The sequence below is a fragment of the Malania oleifera genome, chromosome 4 (genome assembly GCF_029873635.1).
Source record: "Malania oleifera isolate guangnan ecotype guangnan chromosome 4, ASM2987363v1, whole genome shotgun sequence".
Lineage (NCBI taxonomy): Eukaryota > Viridiplantae > Streptophyta > Magnoliopsida > Santalales > Ximeniaceae > Malania > Malania oleifera.
This window is the reverse complement of record NC_080420.1, coordinates 33,206,696-33,229,373: the sequence shown is the minus strand read 5'-3', so window position 1 is coordinate 33,229,373 and position 22,678 is coordinate 33,206,696. Positions and strand designations below refer to the sequence as shown.

Sequence of the window (22,678 nt, the reverse complement as noted above, 5' to 3'; positions counted from 1 at the left end):
AAGAAATACACGTTACTCATGCATGTGTTTACGTTTTCATTTCACGCTTTATCAAAGATATTTATCTTTAAATTAAAATTAATCAAAAACTTGGGTTGAGCTGCTTTGTTAAAAATCCAAATTTCTCAAAATTTAATTTCTAAACTAGATCAATATTTTAATAAATAAATCCAAACAAATATAGTCGAGTTTGATTTGGGCTTGGCTCCACGCTACCTTGGGTGACTCACCAGAACCGTAATCACAAATAGTGTTCATGGACGTTTTATAAATTAGCCCGGTATAAAATTAACCCCTTCGTCTTCTCTCCCGAGATGCCAAGTTCAACAGAGCATTTCACTTCGAATGCGTCATGGCAAAACCAAAACCATATCCTCTTCTGCCTTCCACGCAGCGAGGAAGACCGCTACCCAAATCGGCGATGTCCTTCTCGCCGCTTCCGTCGCCAAAACCCTCTCCGACTCGGGAACTCGGAGCCTCCCCAGCGGCGACGCCGTTCCCCTCTCCGAGCACCTCGTTCTTCAAATCCTCCGGCGGCACTCCCTCAATATCTCCAGGAAGATGGATTTCTTCAGGTGGTGTTCTCTCAGACCCAATTACAAACACTCTCCGAGCACATACTCCTCCATCCTTCGAGCAGTCTGCCGATCCGGACACCTTCATGAAGTCCCCTCCCTGCTCGGTTCCATGAAGGACGACGGCATTCTCGTTGATTCCGCCACATTCAAGCTCCTGCTCGATGCTTTTATCAGAGCGGGCAAGTTCGACTCGGCGCTCGAAATGCTGGACCAGGTAGAAGAATTAGGGACTGATGTCTTGAACCCCGACGTCTACAACTCCGTCATTGTTGCTCTGGTTCGGAAAAACCAGCTGGGTATGGCCTTTTCCATCTTCACCAAGCTCTTGGAGGCCTCAAACAGCGATGGCAGTGAAAATCCTGTTCCTGACGCCGTTACCAGTAATGAATTACTGGTTGCTCTGAGAAAAGCGGACATGAAGTCAGAGTTCAAGCTCGTGTTCGATAAGCTGAGGGAGAAGGAGCGGTTTCCGTTTGACGTGTGGGGCTACAACATATGCATTCACGCTTTTGGGTGCTGGGGTGATCTGGGTACTTCTCTGAGTCTCTTCAGGGAGATGAAAGAAAAGGGTTCGCGGTGTGGGTCATGGGGTCCCGATTTGTGCACATACAACAGCCTGATTCGCGTGCTTTGTTTGCTGGGCAAGGTGAATGATGCGCTTATTGTTTGGGAGGAACTGAAAGGGTCCGGTCACGAGCCTGATTCTTTCACTTATCGCATCCTTGTACAGGGTTGCTCTAAATCATATCGGGTTAACGATGCAACCAAGATTTTCAATGAGATGCAGTACAGGGGGTTTCGTGTTGATGTTGTTGCCTATAATTCTCTCCTTGACGGTCTGTTCAAAACAGGTAAAGTGGTAGATGCCTGCCAACTGTTCGAGAAAATGCTCGAGGATGGTATACGAGCTTCGTGTTGGACTTACAATATTCTGATTGATGGGTTGTTCAGAAATGGAAGAGCTGCTGCAGGCTACACTCTGTTTTGCGACCTGAAAGTGAAAGGGCAGTTCGTGGATGCCATATCTTACAGCATTGTTGCATTGCGTCTCTGTAAGGAGAATCTGCTGGAGGAAGCGCTGCAGCTGGTGGAAGAAATGGAGGCCAGAGGTTTTGTTGTTGATTTGGTTACAGTAACGGCGCTTCTGATTGGGTTTCATAGGCAAGGTCGGTGGGATTGGGCTGAGAAGCTTATGAAGCACGTCAGGGACGGCATGCTGGTTCCTAATGTACTCAAGTGGAAAGCCAATACGGAGGCAGCAATGAAAAATCCTCCCAGTAGAAGGAAGGACTTTACGCCTATGTTCCCATCTAAAGGCAACTTTGAGGATATCATGACTTTGTTAAGATCTGCTGATTGGGCGATAATTAGGGACCAAGATGAGGAGATTTCTGCTAGTGACACTGATCAGTGGTCGTCATCCCCTTATATGGATCAACTGGCAAATCGAGTTGAGTCTGGGGACAGATCTTTCCAGTTGTTCTCACTGTTTCGTGGGCAACGAGTTCAGGCAAAAGGAATGAGCTCTTTTGATATTGATATGGTGAACACATACTTGTCCATATTCTTAGCCAAGGGGCAGTTGAGTTTAGCTTGCAAGTTATTTGAGATATTTACTGATATGGGTGTTGACCCTGTGAGCTATACCTATAATTCAATGATTAGTTCATTTGTTAAGAAGGGATATTTCAATGAGGCATGGGGTGTTCTTAATGAAATGGGTGAGAATCTTTGCCCTGCGGATGTAGCAACATACAACTTGATTTTCCAAAGCTTGGGGAAGATGGGAAGAGCAGATCTAGCCAGTGCTGTTCTGGATCTATTAATGAAGCAGGGTGGTTACCTTGACATTGTGATGTACAATACACTGATCAATGCCCTGGGGAAGGCTGGTCGCCTTGAGGAAGCGACCAAGCTTTTTGAGCAGATGAGGTCCAGTGGGATAAATCCTGATGTTGTCACTTTCAATACGCTAATTGAAGTTCATAGCAAGGCTGGTCAATTGAAAGAAGCATACAGGTTCTTAAAAATGATGTTGGATGCTGGCTGTTCACCAAACCATGTAACTGACACTACTCTCGATTTTCTGGAGAAGGAGATTGAGAAACTGAGATATCAAAAGGCATCCATGAGGCGCACTAAGGACGACGCGTCTTCTTGAATGACAAATGAGAGGGTAACTGTGGTTTTGGATTAGGGAAACCTGCTGCTAATTGCAAGAGAATGGTCCATAGGGAGACATCAGCAACCTGAGGGATGTTGTGTTATACAATTTGCCAATTAATGCACTGGGGAAGGCTGGTCACCTTGAGGAAGCCTCCGGGGATTTTTTTAACAGAAGCTCAACTGGTATAGATCCTGATGTTGTCACTTTCAATATACTACTTGAAGTTCATAACAAGGCTGTAGATGCTTGCATACAAGCTCTTAAAAATGATGTTGGATGCAGTGTCAATGGTACTACTCAATTTTCTGGAGAAGGGTACTTAGAAACGTAGATCAAAAGGCATCAATCAGGCGCATCAAGAAATGTGATTGATCTTGGCGAACAAAGGGTAAGTTTGGTTTTGGAGTAGTCAAAGCTGCTTCATTGCAAGGGAATTCAAGCGTCAGTCGATGAATGCTAGAAATGCTTAGCTTTCAATCCAATTAGAGATTGTTCCTGTTAACTAATCAGAACCTTGTAATAAGAGGTTCAACTGGTCCAAATCTGAGTAATGTAAATAATCCAAGCAATGTGAAAACAATGCTGCTTTTATAAGGTATATTTTCTGCAAAATGACGTTTATCTAAGTAATCTGGTAATAGACTCTTCTATCCACACTGGCTTATTACTGAGGTGCTATTCTACAACTGGAGTTGGTAAATAAGCCCAGCTATAAAAATGTTGACCTCTTGATACAATTTAAAATGAAAACCCATACCTTGAGATGGTGTTTATGGATTTTTCTCCTTTATAATTCAAGCAATTTTGACAATGCTGTTTAGCTTATTTTAAAGATAACTAAAGCTACAATGTGTCGGTTATAACTTATTAGGCATTGTTATCAAAAGCCCTTATACACTTTTGGTAAACATGTCTTGCATATATAAAGCTTGCTTGTGAATTGACAAACTCAAAACCTGAAAAAGAGAAAAAAGGAACCACAAAAGGATCTCTTCTCTTTTTTTTTAATTCTCGTGGGAACTCCTGCCACCGATGAGCCCTTTGGACCCCCCAATGCGGCACCAAACCCACTGGGCGGCGACCTTCCCCTTGATGCACCTCCCATGTTAATCCGGATGCGGTCACGATTTCTGGGCGCCGATTGGACGTTTGTCAAATCTGAGCCTAGGATCCATGTCAGGTTACAAGTTACAGGATCCGGTCAAACTTGGTCAACCATTGGTTTTGTTTGCACTGAGTGCGTCTATCCGGACTCGAACACACGATGTTTCGTTCTTACGTGCCAACACCTTTCCACTGCGCCATGCCTATGGGGGCAAATCTGTTCTCTTTTAAACTATAGAGGATTTTAACATCTAAGCCAGAAAAGAGTAGGATATTAAATTGGGGCAAATGAATTCTGCTTCGGAACAGATTCTTTTGTGGTTCCTTCTTTCTCTTTTTCAGGTTGAGTTTTGTAAATTCACAAGCAAGCTTTATATTTGAACTTGCCACAGCTCAGTGATCCAAACCTTTACCTGATAATCCTTCATCTTTTCTGTTGGCTTGATAGCATTTTGGTGCATTTTCTGGGTTAATTTATTTGACTTGAACAGCATTTTGGAGCTAGGAATTCTTGTTTGGAATACAAGGGTTGCTTGTCGGGGTGAGCACGGGTTGGTGGTTTTGATCGATTTGGGTCAATTGTTCAGATATTAAATTTGATTTTTAATTAATCACACAAAGCAAAATATAACTAAACGCGGTTTATTGTAATTTTATTTTTATTATTAGTATTAAAACACTCTTTTAAGTCATTATTAAGTGAAAGCATATACTTATTAAGTGAAAGCATATAACACAGGAAGAGTGACTATAAGGGGGAAAAAATGTCTAAATTCATTCTTGAAATGAGGTTGTGACTTTGGCTGTTATTTAATTTAACCTAACATTAAATTCATAGATCAAAATTTGTGACGTATGAATTAGAGTATTAAACCTGTTCTCATTTCAACAACTTTTGTTTTTTGAGTATGATATTTTTAACTTGTCTAATATTTTGATTCATATACATGTATCATAATTGGTCTTGTAACCATCTTATTAAGGCTATTCTACAATCACACAACACGCTCAAATCACTTTTCATTTTATCTATTAAATTAATTTAATTTATTTTTTGTTTTTTAAAATTATGATTGTGACAAATGACATAAGTAAATACTTTATAAGTGATTGGACGGTGTTATAAAAAATGCAAAACATTGTTTTTAATAATTTATTTATAAACTATTAGTTGAATTCAATTATGCAGTTCATCTTTAGTTGGTATGATTTACATGGAAAAAAAATCATTTTTAATTAATTTTTATGCTTTAAATTACAACAAAAAAAAAAAATTAAAAATGACATCTCACTGAAAAAGGGGACGTAACTATGCCCGTGAATAATACTTAAAATTTAAATTATTAAACACTGCTATTACTATATTGAAGCGCTAAAACGACGTCGTCCTTGCTTGGTAGAAATCATAGCTAAACCCTAGCTCAGCTCTATAAAACTCTCACAGGACCACTTACCAAGTCCATCTCCAACTCCCAACTCCAACATTACAAACGTCGTACGGCGGCTGTCAGCGCTGCCACAAGCCACAATCGTTTTTGTGAAAGATTTCTGGAGTGGAAGGGAAGGTAAAAATCTTGTTTATGTCAACGAAAGGGAAGAACAATCTCAACCCATGTGATTTATTCCTTTAAAATTTAACTAGGTTTTTCTGTGGGAGATTGCGGAGACTACAAGGTTGTATTTTTTGTTTCCTGTATATTTTATGTTTTTCCTCTGATGTCTTGGCTTTCCAAGAGGGCGATCTCCTCTGCATCTCATTTGCTCCATTATTTTAGGTATATTCCTCTGCTGTTTACTTTGAAAATGCGTTGAGGTTGTTTTTGAAAGTATGTATTTGGATGTGTTTACTGTGTTTTGTGAATTCACGCAAGTCCAAATCTATGTTTAGTGGGTGCGTTCTGAATTTTATTTTTAAGGTCTGTTTCCTGTTCAGTATCTTAGTTTTTATTGAAGCTATGGCAAAAAAGACATTTAATACTGATGATTAAATACTAGTTTCTTTATTTTTAGGAGTTATGAAGGGTCTACTTTTTTAATTTCGTAGAGATACTTACATTTTTTCATGCCAAATGGACCCCATAATTTTTTTTTTGAAATATATTTTTTGGGTTATAATCTGTGGTTGGGTGGTGTTGTCTTTGAACTATATTGTGAAATTTCTTTGTGGCTGCATTTGGATGGATTTGAATAAAATTCAATACAATTTTGTATTATATCTGGTCCAAATCCACTTAAATCCAAATTCAAGACTTTTCTCAAACATATGGTTCATGTTTTCTTAATGTTATGCACCAGACAGCCCCCTGCTTCTCTGAGTTTGGTTGCAGGGAAACGACGAGAAAGTGGTATTGTGGTGCTATAGTGACACTTTGGCAAAATCATTCATTTGCAGTGCTATGGGCGAGTCTATCTTGGGCACATTTGCTTTTGCCAAAATAATGCTGTTTTTGCTTGTATGAAGGCTATGCTAGAAGCTTCTTTGAAAACATGCCTAGGTTCATACAAATAACTGTAAGTGCATTTTACTTCATTTTAAAAGGAAACATATGCCATATGTTGTTCGACTTGTTTGATAGGAATGTTAGTTACCTTTGATTCAGAACCCTAATTCTGAAATCAATCATATCTGCACTGTTGTTCATAATTGATATGTTGATTATGTTCTTCTTTTCAAGTTTCCTTGATCGAAGCTGATCAGCCTGGAAGCAAAGTAAAATGATGAGGTTTCTTGTATCTGAATTTTGATGTGGAATCTCATGTCCCAATGGTCTTCAAAGTTCTCTGATTACTTTGCTCCACTTTGTGCTTGGTATTGTAACCTGTAGTATTTTTTTTTGTGGATCATGGAAGAGTGGAATAGAATAAAACTTGTCACTTCCACATTTGCTTATTATTTCATTTATTTGTTCATTTTTTTTCTATTTCATTCCATTATGCTCCCATCTCATTCCATTCCATATGAGATAATAGTTGTAGCTATAAATGCGAAGACTTCATCTTGTTGCAGCTTCCAACCTGATGGCAAGCTAAAATTTTATGCCTCAGCTGTTCATCAAAGTTGTCATTGGTTGATTTGGTAAGCATAGAATTATATCTAATGTGCATGCACCTAGATTGGCTTTGTATTATATCGACTGCCCTAGCATGTGTGGCCTCTTCTGATTATAATTTTTGTGTTCTGCCAGCAATATTAGCACCAAAATTCATAGTCTGACAAGCACTTACCTTTCAGGCTATACGAGCATGGTGCAATATAGAACTTCTCTTCGTTCACTTTTGCTTGACTTTTTCCTTTTAAGATGTCAAGACCATCAAGAACTAAGAAGACAGTTTGATATCGTTACTCAGTGTAGATCCTTGAATTGTTTTTCAGCATTCACCATAAATTTGGTGGGTGGGAATCTAACAGAATTTAGATTAAGAGCAAAATTATTATTCAATTTCAGCATAATTGCTTTTGTGGAACTGTGGGCTATTGTGATTTTGCTTTGTTATTTTGCTTTTCTATCTTCTTCTTCCTTCATTTTAAGCTAATTTTATGTGGCTGGTTAACCTCTTAAGAGTTTCTTCTCAGGAGATCTCAGTTTATAAAATATTTGAAAAGTCATTTTTGAAAAAAAGGAAACTTCCCTGTCTTTTGTGCAAGTTGGTTTGCTGCATTTTTATTTTTATTTTTTATTTTGCATCATTTTAATCTATTATATTATGTACATTTTGTGAATTGTGAAATGTATACTAGCAGTGTTTTGATCTACATTTTTTATTATTTTTTAGATTTGTGGGTATTGTATTTTAGATTTTTATTTCTTTGAATTATGTATCAAGTTTATTTCCAAGTCATAAAAAATTATATTCAGTATTTTATTTCCAATTCACAAAAAGTCAAATTTAATTCACAAACTGTGTGATATAATGTCTGAAAAATTAAGAACTAAGATGTCTGTATTTTTGGTAATTATTTTGACATTTAGAAATTAAAAAGAAAAAAATATTTTGCATGACAAAGTTAATAGTTTATATTTTTTTACCTCTTTTTTTAATATAAATTTTCGAAATGTTATAAGTAACTTAATTTTTAAATTTTAAAAAATAAAATGTTTTTCACAATTAAGTGGGTACCTGTATTTAATAGAATGATTTGATAAAAAATGAAACCGTGGGAATGAACAAGACATTGTGTTTGACTTTCTTTTTTAGATTCTCTATAAGGAATCATTTAGAGAATAATACTTTGTTAAAAATATATGCATCGAATGAAAGTAGTTTGGAATTACTTACCCATTTAACTAGTCATTAGTTAATAAATACCCTAAGATACTCCTTATCAAGACTCGAATTCTATATAGATGACTATGTACAAGTCTTATAATTTTGATAAAACTTTAAATAATAAAATTAGTGCAAGCATATCTCTTTTCCTTATTAAAAATTAAATTTTACGGAGTCCTTCAATTTGAATAAAATATAATAAAAAATTATATTAAAATTTTTTCAAATTTAAAGCTTAAAATTCATGTTTCCAAAAATAGTATAAATGCATTTCATTTTATCAGGATGAAAATGCAGTTTCAACTATGACGGTTAAGGCAAAATTTTAAGAGCTTCATGAATGCAAAGGTGCAATGATTGGGAAGGAAGATTTAGGAAATATTAGCACTTAATAATGTGATACATCTATTAATAATTGTATCTTATTTATCATTCATTTATCGAAAGTTTTGTTAGGTGCCCTTGCCAGTTGTTTTCTTCTATGCTGATACATGTAGGTGAATCTTGCTTTCTTCTTTGAATTTTTCTAAGGAAAAAATTATGAAAAGAAGTGTTTTGTTATGAAATATTGGTGGATGGCATGTCAACTATGAATCTGCCTCATATATTGAATCTGTTTCATATGTCTGTACTAATTATGTTTCTATGTGAACTTGTTCTAATGTTTGTACTAAAAAAGTTAGCATTAGTTAGCTTGTGAAGGCTATAAATACCACCTCCTCCCATAGCCAGTGCAAGAAAGAAAAGTGGAGTAGATAAAGAGAAGAGAGATATCTTGTACAAGATTGGTTCCAAATCATCTTATAAATTTACCCGTGATAGTGAAGTTTTTGATTTCATCCGCTCGTGAAGTAGATATAGTCGAACGACGTAAATTTCTGTCTCGTCTTATTTAATTTTTTATATCTTTTATAACATGTTTTAAGTTTTGATAATGTTATTATGTTTTATATTGCCAAATTATAGCATTATTTCTATATAATTGGATGTTTTATAGACAATGAAAGATTGTTTTGATCTTTTCTAAGTCGAATGCCGATTGTAATATGATATAACTCCCTCTCTTTCTCCATAAAAATGGTGTTATTATTTCCTTGCTTGTAGTATTATTTGATTTCTTTTCGTTTCATTTTATTTAATATTTATTTATTTTTATTTTTTTATGTGTTTTGATTAATTTTAACTCTAATTGTTATTTTTTGTTGGTTAACTTTCTAAATGAGAAATATGAAAATTTAATGTTTTAATCATTATGTTTTTTCAAATAATATGTTTGTGATTATTTCTCTTATCCTGAGGTGTTTGTAAGCAAAGAAATGTAAAGAGAAGAGAAGGAAATTCAAAGAATATTGCATTAATTTGTGTTTGATTTTATTTAATATGAGTGAGAAAATATATGACCGATAATTTGGGTTTATCTTTATTTTTTTTAAAATTTTTACAGTTTTGGTGAGTAGAATAGATTTCTTGCTATGCACAAATTTTAAAAAATTATAAGTTAAAATTAAAATGTAAATATGTAAAATAGTTATGCAGTGATTCTAATAATATTTATTTATATATTATATTAATAAATTATTATTTAATAATTTATTTATTGTAACTTAAATAAGTTTTTACGAGTCATTATAATATTTTTATTTTTATTTTTAACTTGTTTATTAATAGCGATTACAAAAAATATTACCATAAATACTATCAATTAAAAAATTTCAATACAAAATTATACAAACATTTTTAGTAGTAATCAATTAATTAAAGTTGTGATTTAAAATATTATTTATTATATTTTATATTAAATAGAGTAATTTAATTATTATTATCAGTTACAAAAAATAATATTCAATTTCTATCTATGGTTACAAAACTAAATTATAAATTCATAGGGAAGTTATAGTGAAATTAATGCTCATTTTATTTATGGAAGATTTGTGGTAATAATTGATTTAATTATAATTAAATTATTAATTCATTATTGATATCAGTTTAAAAATTAAAATGCAGACTAAAAATTAGTACATTTATCAATGATTACTAAAATTATTAGTTGAGTTATTATATTATTGATTTAAGAAGTAAATTAAAAAATTATATGAAAATTTTATGCAACGGTTCCATCAGATAAGGGTTGAGAAGGATCGTTAAATTAAGCAAAGCCTATTAAAATTATTTTATTGTAATGTGTAATATCCCTATATTATAATTAAATTTATTAAATGCTTGAGATATAAAAAGGATCATGCCAATATTTTGTAATTTATATTTAACTATGTAAACTCATTGTTGAATTTTAGGTTTTTGAAAGTTTATGCTGTTTTTAATTTATGCAATGGATGTCAATTAGTAATTAATAAAACACTAAATTACTTACAAAAAATAAATTATAAATTTACGAAGAGGTTTCAAAATATCGAGAGTTTTTAAAATATTAATCTTTTTTATCTATTGTCTTATAAATTCATTAATTTATTAGTAAGGGTTAGAAATAATTAATTCAATCACTAATAAATTGTGAATTCATTATTAATAGCAGTTAAAAATTAACTTACAAATTTAAATTAAAAATTAATTAATTCATTTATGATTACTATAATCACTAATTTAGTTATTAATGGAGATTATAAAAAAAATATGTTAGACTAAATAGTTAAGAGTCTTTCATTCCTACCGTGTTTTGATGACAACAACCTATTAGCAGTTCTTAAGGTTATTAACGTTTCTTTCTAAGTCATGTTGAGCTATACAGAACAGTATCTGAACCAACAAACAGTCAAAGCAACTCATGCCATTACCAAAAGCATAAGCCTCTCAACGCATTCATGGACGATACACAATATACAAGTTATCTGAAGAATGAGTGTGAGAATGAGAGAGAGACCATCTTGTAAATATCTTGTCTATAGAGTAAAACTTAAAATTAAGAGCAAGAAATGGACGTATCACACACACACACAACAAATACAAGTAAAGTTATTTAAAAGTGTGAAAAGAAACCCCCAAACGGACAAGCACCTTCCTTAAACTTAAAAGAACAAATTGTAAAAAGGAACTCGTCGATGAACACAAGACTTTGTCAACGAGTGTAACACAAACTTTGTCGACGAACACAGGATTCTCGTCGACGAAAAGATACCGAGAGCCATCTGAATTCAGAGCCATAACTCGTCGATGAACACAGGGCATCGTCGACGAATGGAATAAAGAACTCGTCGACGAACGCAAGGTTCTCGTCGACGAAAATATACTGAGAGATACCTGAATTCAGAACTAGCAACTCGTTGACGAACACAAGGCTTCGTCGACGAATTTACTAAAGAGCTCGTCGACGAAGTTCTGGCTTAGTCGACGAATGTCGGGCAGTAGCGAACATTAAATGCTGCAGAACGGCTAGTTTGATCCTTATCTCATATTCATAAATGCCGAACAGCTCTCCAGCTTTGCTTTTGCCCATTTGGCGTTTAAATAGGAGTAAATAGCATTTATTCCTTACCTAAAAAAGTTGATATTGTAAGAAGATCATTCATTGGTGTTGTTATTTCTAGGGTTTGCTCATACACTCACTTGCCCTCTTCTTGCTGCTCTTAGTCTTGCTTCTACTCTATTGACAAGAGGACATTGAGTAAGGATTTTATTGTTGTAGTCAACTCAAAGGGAGTATTCAAGTTTACATTTATTTCTCATCTACTTCTTGTAAAGAAATGCTCTTTGTGAGCTATTATTGGGTGTCTCTAAGTGAGCACCTTGTTGAAGTTCTTTGTGAGCTGCTGCGTATTGGCTTCTCCGCCCGAAGGAGGATTATAGTGGATTTTGGGAATCCTTGAGTTGGTCTCAAGGCGTGGACGTAGGCGGGGTGTCGAATCACATAAATATCTTTGTGTTCAGCTTTTCTTCTCTCATATCTCATTTATATTATTATTGTGATTTCCTGCATCTTTACACTGTGACTTTATACACTTGCTCTTGGTAAGATTTTTGTGGTTGTAGAAAGTTAGCACATCCGTGAAGAAAGTTTATTCACCCCCCTTCTAGACATTCAACCGGGCCAACAAAATATATGACTATATTCTAGGGTTAAATTGTTAAATGAACTCAACAAAAGTTATTACTTTATAATATCTCTATATAATAGTCAAATTTAAATGTTTGAGATATAAAATTGATGATGTCAAATTTTTGTAATTTATACTTACCTAATTTCATTGTTATATATTTTGTGTATGTGAGTGTGTGTGTGTGTGTGTTTTAAAGTTCATGTTGTACTTGAATTATGCAAATAATGTTAATTAGTATTTAATAAAATATTAATTTAATTAGAAGTTAAAAAAAGTAAATTATAAACTTGTGGAAGTTTTAAAATGCTAATTATTTTATTTATGGGGAGTGTTCAAGATATTAATCACTTTATTTATTTTCTTATAAATTAATTCATTTATTAATATGGTTATAAAAATTATTAATTCAACCTCTATGAAATATTAAATCATTATTAATTGTATTTTTAAAACCAAATTAAAATTCAAATTACAAGAAATATAAACAATTATTAATGATTACCAAAATTATTAATTCAGTTATTAATAGGGATTATAAAAAAAATATTAATTCTACTATATTATCAATTTTTAAAATAAATTACAAAATTATAAGGAGGTTTTATGGAACATTTTAATTAGAAAAAGCATAGAAGAGAATCATTAAAGTAAACATAGCATACGAAATTATTTGAGTATAATATAGAAATATTTTGATTTTGATGTTAATTTTTTGAGTCCGATCCTTGTTTTGATGCTGATAAAATACTAGTATCTTATGTGTCCATTTAGTGTGTGAACATGTTTTCATTTTAGCATGAACATAAGATATCGAAAAATAGATGTCAGCAAAAACATAAAGCTCAAACTCTCCTGACGTTTTTCATGAAGATTTAAGAGTAAAGAAAATAAAGAAGACATTTATTTTTACTTGTATATGCATTTATTTTTATATTTAGTTTGTAATAATGCATATATCTTGCATGATGTGTTTTAAATGTTTAGATAACCGTAGATTGACCATAGGGAACCAAATGACCTTAGGGATTGATCGACCGATGCCAGATTTTTAGGGTTAACTCACAAAAACCATAAATTGTCTTTAGAACCCTAAATATTTCATAAAAATGTCCCCCATAATCTTGAAAGTAAACATCATATAAATAGAGACAATTTAACAAAGGAAAAAAGATAGAAATGCCCAAGGATGACATGTTCAGTCGATCGAACTTAGTTACATTGAGATCTTTGGTCGACTGAACCCCCACTAGGCCAACAAGTTGACCCTTCGGTCGATCGATCACAAAATGAGTGGCAACACTTTTGCCGACCGAATTGACACGTGGGGAGATTTCAACGCCCTAATCGATTGAACCTTCAGTAGAAAATTGACCTAGTCGACCGAACACCCATGTTTGGTCAACTGAGCTCATGTCTGGTCGACTGAACTTCGGAGGTTCAGAAATCGCCTTATGAATGATTGACCGAACTCGTAGTTCAAATTCTTCTTGGTCAACCGAATTGAGCACCCCGATCGACCGAACCTTAAAAGTGGTTGATCGAACCTCTTGGGTTGGGGTATTTTTAAATACTAAAATGAGTTTAAAATTTAATTAAACTTTTCTAATAATACCCAGCGTGTCCCCAATGGTCAAAAATTTTTCAAACTCTATATATATACCCCCTCTATGATGACCAAAAAATATATATACGATTAAAACATAATAATAATAATAAAATAATAAAAATGGTCATTAAGTTAATATCAATACAAAAGTGTTTTTCTGTAAAATCCTTGATTTTATGTTTGATGCATAAGAAAGACCTTATCCTAACTAGTGCTCAGAAACCATTGTGGCTCAGTCGCTCCTTAGAGGTCGGTCTGGTCAAAATGGAATTTCATAAGATAAATAGGATAGACACTGTTTGTACACGTAAATAAGTACATATACATAAAATAGTATTTTGACAGACATAATTTGAAAAAATACATGGTAAAATAATAATAATAATAATAATAATAATAATAATAATAATAATAATAATAATAATATAGGTATCCTATATAACAACTCGAAGAATAATGATATTTAAATAATAAAGAGGGAGGAAAATGGAAACAGAAACAGGAGGAGGCAGCAGACTTCGTCAATGAACGCTTCGCATTCGTCGACGATGTTACACTTCGGATGTAATAACCCAATGAACTTTCTCATAGTCTCGTTGACGAACACATGAGATTCATTGACGAGGGTACAAGAGGGTCTCGTCAACGAGGGCATGTTTCATCGACGAGAAGATATTGAGATGATGTTTTGGGCGATTCTGAATTTTGTTGATGAATTGCTTCTTAGACTCGTCGACGAAGGCCGTAGTATAAATAGTGTAAACCTCGGATTTGTACGCAAGATTTTCAATAGAAAATCTCTCTCTCTCTCTCTCTCTCTCTCTCTCTCTCTCTCTCTCTCTCTCTCTCTTCTTTCTCTACGGTCTCTCCTCCATCTCTCTTCGATTTCGGCCCTGTCAGTCGTCGGATCGACGATCTGAGGCCACCACGACTCTCGTGGCGAAGTTCTCTCCAAGTTTATTGGGGCAGATCGTTGGTGGGATCAGGGTAAGGTCTTTTATTCGAAATTAGACTTTCCAGCAGTTGTAGGAAATGAAGTAGATAGAGAAATAATGATGTTTTGTTCTGGTGAATGTTGTTTTCAGGGAGTTGAGTGAGAAACCCTGCGGTTGTAGGACCGATATCCAGTAGGGGCCTTCCAGTAGTCAGGTAAGAGAAACATGCTATGTTAGGAAACTTCATTAAGATTTTAGTACAAAATATAGGTTGTTATCAAATTATTATTTAAATTATATATACAATTTTCAGAACCTGATTATGATAATATTTATTAGTGTGACTTGAGTTGATTAGAGTACAGTACCGCATCTATACAAACTATGAATACCATGTTACAATTTATGAACAGAAATGCCATGATATTTACATGCTTATAGAATATAGGACTTTCAGTTATACAGATAACAATTTAGTTATACAGAAATCAAATTTTTAGTTATTTAATTTAGAATTTCAGATATATTCTATGGGGTATTTAAAAAAAATAAAAAAAAAAATAAATAAATAAATTAATTATGTAATTAATTAAAAATTAACTATAGGGGAGTATCAGCAAGCACTCCCATTTCTCTCACGCGACCTTCATCCCTATCCCATACCTAATCCATCCATGCACATTTCTTAATTTTAAAAAATTATAATTTCACCAATCTCCTCACACTTTTATAAATTCAATTTTCTTTCCCAAAATTTTCCTATAAATAGGAAGCTTTCAACATTTATTTTTCACAAAAAAAATTTCCAAAGAAAGAGAAAGATTAGTGAGTGAAAGAATTAGTGGTGGAGGTAGAATTTTTGTTATAATTAAAATTCTCATTTACCCACTCTTTCCGATCTCATTTTTAAAAAATATTCGTTGTAATCGTAGTACAAGATTAAGTAAGAGGTAAGTAAATTTGATTATGTTAGACTTTTATTAAAATTCATACCATCATTTTCAACAGTATTTCCCAAACATAAAACATATATATATATATATATATATATATATTTTCCTGAAACCAGATGCTGTAAGATTATAAATATATTTTCATAAAATGTCTAGTTTAGTTTATCCCCTTAACTGATTCCTGAAAGAGCCCCTAAAACAATTAACTCAACACCCGCTGGGTTCCCCGTTCAACACCCTGAAAATGATATTTCCCAGAACTAAACTTCAGTATTTCTACGCGTACTACATTTCCTACAATTACAGGGAAGATCAAATACTGAATAAAAGCCTTACCCTGAATTTGGGATGAATTTTGAACTAGCCCCACCAACGATCCGCTCCAGCAAATATGCAGAGAACTTCCCTAGGAGTGTCTTGGTGGCTTTGGATCGTCGATCCGGTGAAGAACGGACCTAGAAATTAAGAGAGAAGGGGTGGGAGCCGAAGAGGAGGGAGGAAAGAGAGCCTGCGCATGAAATTTCGGCCAAAAATGAGGTTTTTACCCATTTATACACCGATCTTCATCGACGAGGTCAAGAAAACAGTTCATTGACAAACTCTCTCCTCGTCGACGAAATTCAGAATCACCCAAATCCCCTCTCGGTATTTTCTCGTCAACAAACCACACCTTCATCGACGAGCCCAACATGCCTTCGCGTTCGTCGACGAAGACCTGCTTGCCGCCTTTTTAATTTTTTTTTCTCCCTTCCATTTATTATTTAAATATTATAAATTCTCTGGGTCACTACAACAACTATACAAGAACATATTTACAAAGGAAATAAGGTATTTAAAATAATAAAAATATCTTATGTAAATTAACTTACCTTAAATCATTTCAAAGAAGTCTCAAAGGCAGGTATTGCTGGAATTGAAAGTCAAATTTTACCTTAATTAAAAAAGATAAATCAAAACTTTCTAAAATAAGAGAAGTCATCTAAAGAAATAAAAAAACTTACGTAAATTAGAGATTCTAGCTTTCTTCTAAACTAAGAAAGCAAAACAAAAGTCAAAGCTTTATGTACAAGGAAAATGATTATTTTTTTTTGATTTTTGAAGTTGTGAAGATCCTTTCTTTGGGGAGGCAGAAGAAAGCCTTTGGTGACTTGGAAAGAGGTGTGTATGCCCAAGGGTGAAGGTGGCTTGGGTGTTTTTGACATTGCTGCTTAGAATAAGGTCCTCCTTACTAGAACCCTAGGGGACATCCATAGGAAGAAGGAGTCTTTATGGGTTAAGTGGGTGAATCATGTCTATTTGAGGGGTGGGGATATATGGGAAGCTCTTTCAAAGAATGAAGTTTCCCCACTCATGAAGAAAATTTTGGAGATAAAAAATTGGATGAAATAGGATTGCAAGGGCCAATGGAATGCTGTGAATTTGATGGGTTAGTGGGTGAAGGATGACCAAATAAGCGCTTCTCTGATTTACAACTACTGGAGGAATAAAGGTTGTAAAGTATTATGGCATAAACCACTCCTCATAAAGAAGTCTAAAGGAGTGGTTGTACTCCTAAGCATGCTTTTATTCTTTGCCTAGGCTTAAAAGGGAAGCTAACTACTTGTGATAAGCTAAAAAGAGACCAAGTTGACAATCAGTGTCTGCTGTGTACAGAGGGTGATGAGACTATTGATCACTTATTTTTTAAGTGTAGGTTTTCCAATTTTGTTTGGAGCCTTGTTCGAAGATGGTTGGGGTTGAATAGATTAATGTCTACCTTGAAAGCTGCTGTTAAATGGATGCATAAAGAAGTTAGAGGCACTAGTGTTCAGGCTGTGGCCAAGAGAGTTAGTTTGGCTGCAACAGTGTACTTCATCTGGCTCTACAAGAACAAAAAGAGATTTGAAGGGAAGTCTCTTTCCCCTGAGGTGTCTTTAGAGTGATTCATATTCACACATTCAGATTGGCGTATGACAGATTTCTTTTGTTTGCTCAAGATTGGGGTTTGGTAGACTGCTTGTAAATGCTTGTTGGAGTTTGTAGTCTGATTGTGGTTTTTGTTCAACATGTTGTAACTTCTATTTTTGAGTTGTATATCTTCCTTTGAGGCCCTGGGTATGCCCAGCTTGATTGTAATGTTTTGTTACTTGTTTGGGAGCATTGCCCCCCTTTTCTCAGGTATGCTTAGTGTTGCTGTACATATCCTTATTGATCTATAAAATTTACATTTACTGATAAAAAAAACGTAATCCTTGATTTACCCAACAACAATGGGCTACTTGAAATTGACTAGTAGTGGCTTATCTAATATGCTATTAATGAATGGAAAGGGTGTATGTAGGGATATACTAACAGAGCAACAACCTTCTTCCCTTTATCTAGCACTTTTAGTGTTTTTCTTAGCACTTATGGTGTTTTTTCTAGCACTTTTGCTGCTTTAATTTTTCCTTGCCTTGTTGTTCTCTCAATTTGTTGAGCTAATACAACCTCTTCTTCATCTTCCCTGAGTTGCCTCCATGTACCATAGGTGACCTCATCCTTTGATTGGTGATTGGTTAGCCATGCATTTTAGTACACGCATCATTCCTATGCTTACTATCATGCTGAACCTTTGTCTTCATAGGACCTATAAGAGGCTTCTCATTTTAAATAGATGTTGTGGGTTCTCATCTTAAACAGATGTTGTGGGCTGATGAGATGTCTGAGCTTGCCTTTTTGTTCTCTGTCTAATGCTAGGCTCTATAAAATGACTTCAAGAATATTAGTTGGCCTAACGTAGGTCATTTTAAACCTTTACATGCCAACTTTGGAAAAATGTTGCTTCATCTACATCTACAACTCTTCAACCAATTTACTTTACAAGAGGTGCACAAGGTACAAGAGTGTTAACTTATACTATACGTCCTATTCTTGGGAGTCACCGTGACTTCTTGATTTTACATAAAACACTTAAAATTGTTTACCTATAGATGGTAGCAATCAAGAAAATACTAATTAAATGTAGATTAATCCTCTTTCTAATGTTGTACAAAGACTTAAAAAAATAGAAAAGATAATTTTCTAGAAGTGGAGTCGGTGATTCTTAGAAAATAAAAGAATGAAAGACATTATATTTTTGAAGAAATTGTGTTTAGAAAGACAATGTCATGTTTTTGTGGTAACATATGTTTCAATCAGGGGGGCATCTATTTTGCAGCATCTATCAACATTCCCATCAATGAGATGCCACATATATGATATTTGTAACATTTCATTCCACATTTATTTGGGTACTGGAATTTGACACTACCTTAAAATATATTTTGATTTGGCATTGAATCTCAATTCAGTCTCATAAAAAATTTTCTCAATGTGCTGATAACATGAAGAGGGTTCTCTAGATGAACGGCATGCCCACAGTTGGGAACTTCAACCATTTCATAAAGCTTCTGCCCCAGGTCATCTGTGCTTTTTGTACCATAGCCAATTTCGTGGCACATTGCCTGAGCAATTCTCTTGAACTTCCAATCTCTCTCTCCAACGATAATCATAAGGGGCAGTTGGCATTGCTTCAAGTCTTCCCACATTGGCCTATAATGCAAATATGAGGAAAAATACTATCAGTAAAATTGGATTTAAAAATTATAGTATGCTTGAACACCCAAAGTTCTAGCAAGAATGCACGTTTGCATGAGAAACACTTCAGAATACCAGCCTCTGGTAAAAAGCCAGTCGATGGTTCCTAAGCAGGACCATGATTCATCTCATAAGGTCTAAGCTCATTATCTGGAACCAGGCATTTCTAAGATATCTGAACTCTTTCGGGAGTGTCCTTACAGCTTCCCATTTGGCAACAGCCAAATATCAACGCTTGACCAACAAAATTAATTATTGACTTTTCATTAAACAATTCAACCAAGCAGTTCAGAACCTGTCAAACTAGGTTTCCATGGATGAACATCAGAACTCTGCATTCTGACAGACTCATACTGCCAATGGTCGTGTCAAAGCTTCTTTTTGAATCTATATAAGTGGACCTCACAATATTAGAAGCATAAAGTAAACAATAAAGTAAAAACATTACAGTATGTTTCAATGCCAGATGTGGTTTGATAAGGCAGTCACCTTGCTCAGCGCAAAATCAGCAAAAAACCTTAAGGGATTTTGTAATGGAACTAATTGATTAATTCTTGATTTATCTGGAAAGCATGAGTCAAATATTCTCTCTGTTGGTGACAGCCAATTACTGTCTCCTAACGACCATATTTCTGGCCTGACAATTAAGAATGAGTTAGTCTATGCATTTTATGATGATGTCCAGATGTGAGCAGTATTGATGGGCTTGTCAGATTTTGACATGGGATGAATTTATAGCCGTTCAATTAGAGAGCACACACTAGGCGTACATTAGGCATAAGCAAGGAGTAAAACACTGGAAATTCATATCCATGCAGAATTGAGTTTCATAGGATTGTAACAGCCATCAGAGGCAACTTATGAAAAGTGAAAGAGTTGAAGAGATTCATGAAACACTGCTTAATCTCTGCTACAGAGCCATTATATATGGTTACAATTAAAAAAAAATGAATAAGCTTTTAAGGTGCTGTTTAGTATCACTATCAAAAATTATGAAAATGAAAAACCAGAAACGAAAATGAAAAATAAACATAAATTAAAATCCTAAAACTAGCAACTAGTTTGGTTAATATTTTAGAACTAATACAAATTAAAATTTTTATTAAAAAAACACTCATTTTTGTTTTTGAATCAAATACAATTAAAAAATATGATTAAAATAATAAAAGTACAAAGTAATATAAATTAAGATTATAGTAAAAATAAATATGAAAAGTAATGTAAATTAAAGTTATAATAAAATAAATATGATTAAAATAATAAAAGTAACAAGTAATATAAATTTAAAATATTTTAATAAAAATAAAATTATTATAGCATGTGCATTTTGTAATGATTGTGTTTGTACAAGTTTACAAGTCTGATTTGTTTGCCTCTTTTATCCCTGAAAGATCACATGAGCTGAGAAGTGATGTAGGACTGATTGGCAGCAGAAAATTCAGCAAGAAAATGATAGAAAATTAAGAGAAAAATTAAAAGAATGTAACAGAAAATAAATGGGAGAAACAAAGAGAGAAAAAAATAAAAAAAAAAAAAAAAAAACAAAGACAGACTCAATTTAGGGCTTAATTTTCAATCTGCCTCTCACAATTACACATCAACCCTTCATATGACTTTCTCCTAATACTAAATAAGTGAACAATCTTTAGGAAATAATATCAAATCTCATAAGGAAACAATCTCCAGGTAATAACAGCAAATCCCTGATTAATGAAACATAATAGCAAATCCCTGAATGCTGAAAATAGAAAATGAAATCCATATATCATAATGAAAAATAATTTGCTTTAATCTTGCTCAATTGTGACCTTTTGGAGTTTCTCTTCAGAAGTGTTGGATAACTTGATATGCACTGTTGGCTCACTATCTAACAACCCAAGCTTTAGGTAAAGTGGTGATTTAACATGGGAAAAAACCAATTAACCAAGTAGCTCAAGCTGTTAGGCCCAGAATGGTTATTGATTAATGATTACTAGTCAAAAGTTTTTAATAACAAAGATATTAGTAACTTTTTTAATAAGGTTCTACAGCAAATGGGCAGAATAAAGGGTCATTTTGCACGTTTTAAAGGCAAACCATATGAACATCTGAATGTAAACCATGAGATAAACACGCCAAGGTTTTAGATTGAGAAGGTGAAGAGCATCACAGGTGACAAGTTGTAAATAGGTTGCATGTTTTTTTTTTTTTTTTTTGATAGCAAAAGGAATTCATTGATAGATTAGGAGAAGAGACATCTCCCATCTAACTCTGGGAAACCCCACAGTAAACACAAAAAAAAAAAAAAAAAAAAAAAAAAAAAAAAAAAAAAAAAAAACAACAAAACAAAAAAATCTAAAAAAACAAAAAAAGGAAAAACCTAGGGGCACAAAAACAATACAGGAAAATCAGCATGTCCTAATAAGTCAACGAAGAATGCCAATAGCACTTAATATCCAAAAAGCACATTCCCTTGAAGTTTCCATTACCCACACACAAAGAGAAGCCAAATAATGGATCTTCTCCCACACCAACAGAAATGATACCTTCTTCTCTAAGAATATATGTGCGTTGCGTTCCTTCCACAAACCCCAAAATGCTGCAAATAAAGCACAGTTCCATAACATAGTTCTTCCCTTTTTACAACCAAAACCAACAAAAGAAATTGCCAAAAACTCCTCCACTGTCTCTAGACAAACCCGATTTTCTTCTGTAAGTGGAAGCCTTGAATTGCATTGAATTAATTTTTTCATATGTACATCCCAATCTTATATAATACAATCACCTATTCTAAACAAGGAAACAATCCCCTTATCGAATAATATCAAATCCCCCACATTTACCCACTTTCCTAATTTGTTTATTATTTACAATGATACTTGGGATTTTAACACTCCCCCTCAAGTTGGATCATAAATATTAATCGTCTCCAACTTGCTAATGAGATCATCAAAGTTCTGTCATCCCAACCCTTTAGTGAAGATATCTACAGTTTGTTCCTTGGTAGGTACATAAGTCATATAGATAATTCCTTCTTCAATTTTCTCTTTGATAAAGTGTCTGTCCACTTCCACATGCTTAGTCCTATCATGTTGAACTGGATTGAGAGAGATGTTGATAGCTGCCTCATTGTCACAATAGAGTTTGATAGGAAATTTCACTGAGACCTGTAATTCTTCCAAGAGTTTCTGTAACCACAGTCCTTCACATATCCCTTGAGCAACTGCCCTGAATTCAGCTTCAGCGCTACTACGAGCCACTGCATTCTATTTTTTGCTTTTCCAAGTTACTAGATTTCCCCAGACGAATGTGCAATAACTTGTGGTGGACCTTTTATCTTCCACTGATCCTGCCCAATCTGCATTTGTAAAGATCTCTACTTCCTTGCTTTCACATTTCTTGAAGAAGAGTCCTCTTCCCGAGGATCCCTTGAAATATCGA

At 33.9% G+C, this 22,678-nt stretch overlaps 2 protein-coding genes, 1 long non-coding RNA gene and 1 other non-coding gene across 7 annotated transcripts in view; 3 read left to right on the top strand and 1 right to left on the bottom strand.

Moving 5' to 3' along the window:
* The first annotated feature begins 209 nt into the window (after positions 1-209).
* On the top strand, positions 210-3,357 carry LOC131154316 (pentatricopeptide repeat-containing protein At4g01570). Its single transcript, XM_058107009.1, has 2 exons — positions 210-2,927; positions 3,028-3,357. The coding sequence occupies exon 1, from the start codon at positions 346-348 to the stop codon at positions 2,737-2,739; it is 2,394 nt and encodes a 797-aa protein (XP_057962992.1). The 5' UTR covers positions 210-345; the 3' UTR covers positions 2,740-2,927; positions 3,028-3,357.
* A 1,948-nt stretch (positions 3,358-5,305) lies between these two features.
* On the top strand, positions 5,306-9,211 carry LOC131154465 (uncharacterized). Its single transcript, XR_009136443.1, has 2 exons — positions 5,306-5,414; positions 5,492-9,211. It is a non-coding gene; the product is annotated as an uncharacterized LOC131154465 (long non-coding RNA).
* LOC131154699 (small nucleolar RNA R160) lies at positions 6,559-6,639 on the top strand. The gene has a single exon (XR_009136614.1). It is a non-coding gene; the product is annotated as a small nucleolar RNA R160 (small nucleolar RNA).
* A 9,522-nt stretch (positions 9,212-18,733) lies between the features above and the next one.
* Positions 18,734-22,678, bottom strand: part of LOC131154364 (protein PHYLLO, chloroplastic) — a 150,926-nt gene continuing 146,981 nt past the window's right edge. For all 4 annotated transcript variants that reach the window (XM_058107076.1, XM_058107077.1, XM_058107079.1 and 1 more), the window contains one exon: positions 18,734-19,213. In XM_058107076.1, coding sequence (XP_057963059.1) covers positions 18,964-19,213 — 250 coding nt within the window. In that variant the 3' untranslated portion in view covers positions 18,734-18,963. The remainder of the gene's footprint in view (positions 19,214-22,678) is intronic.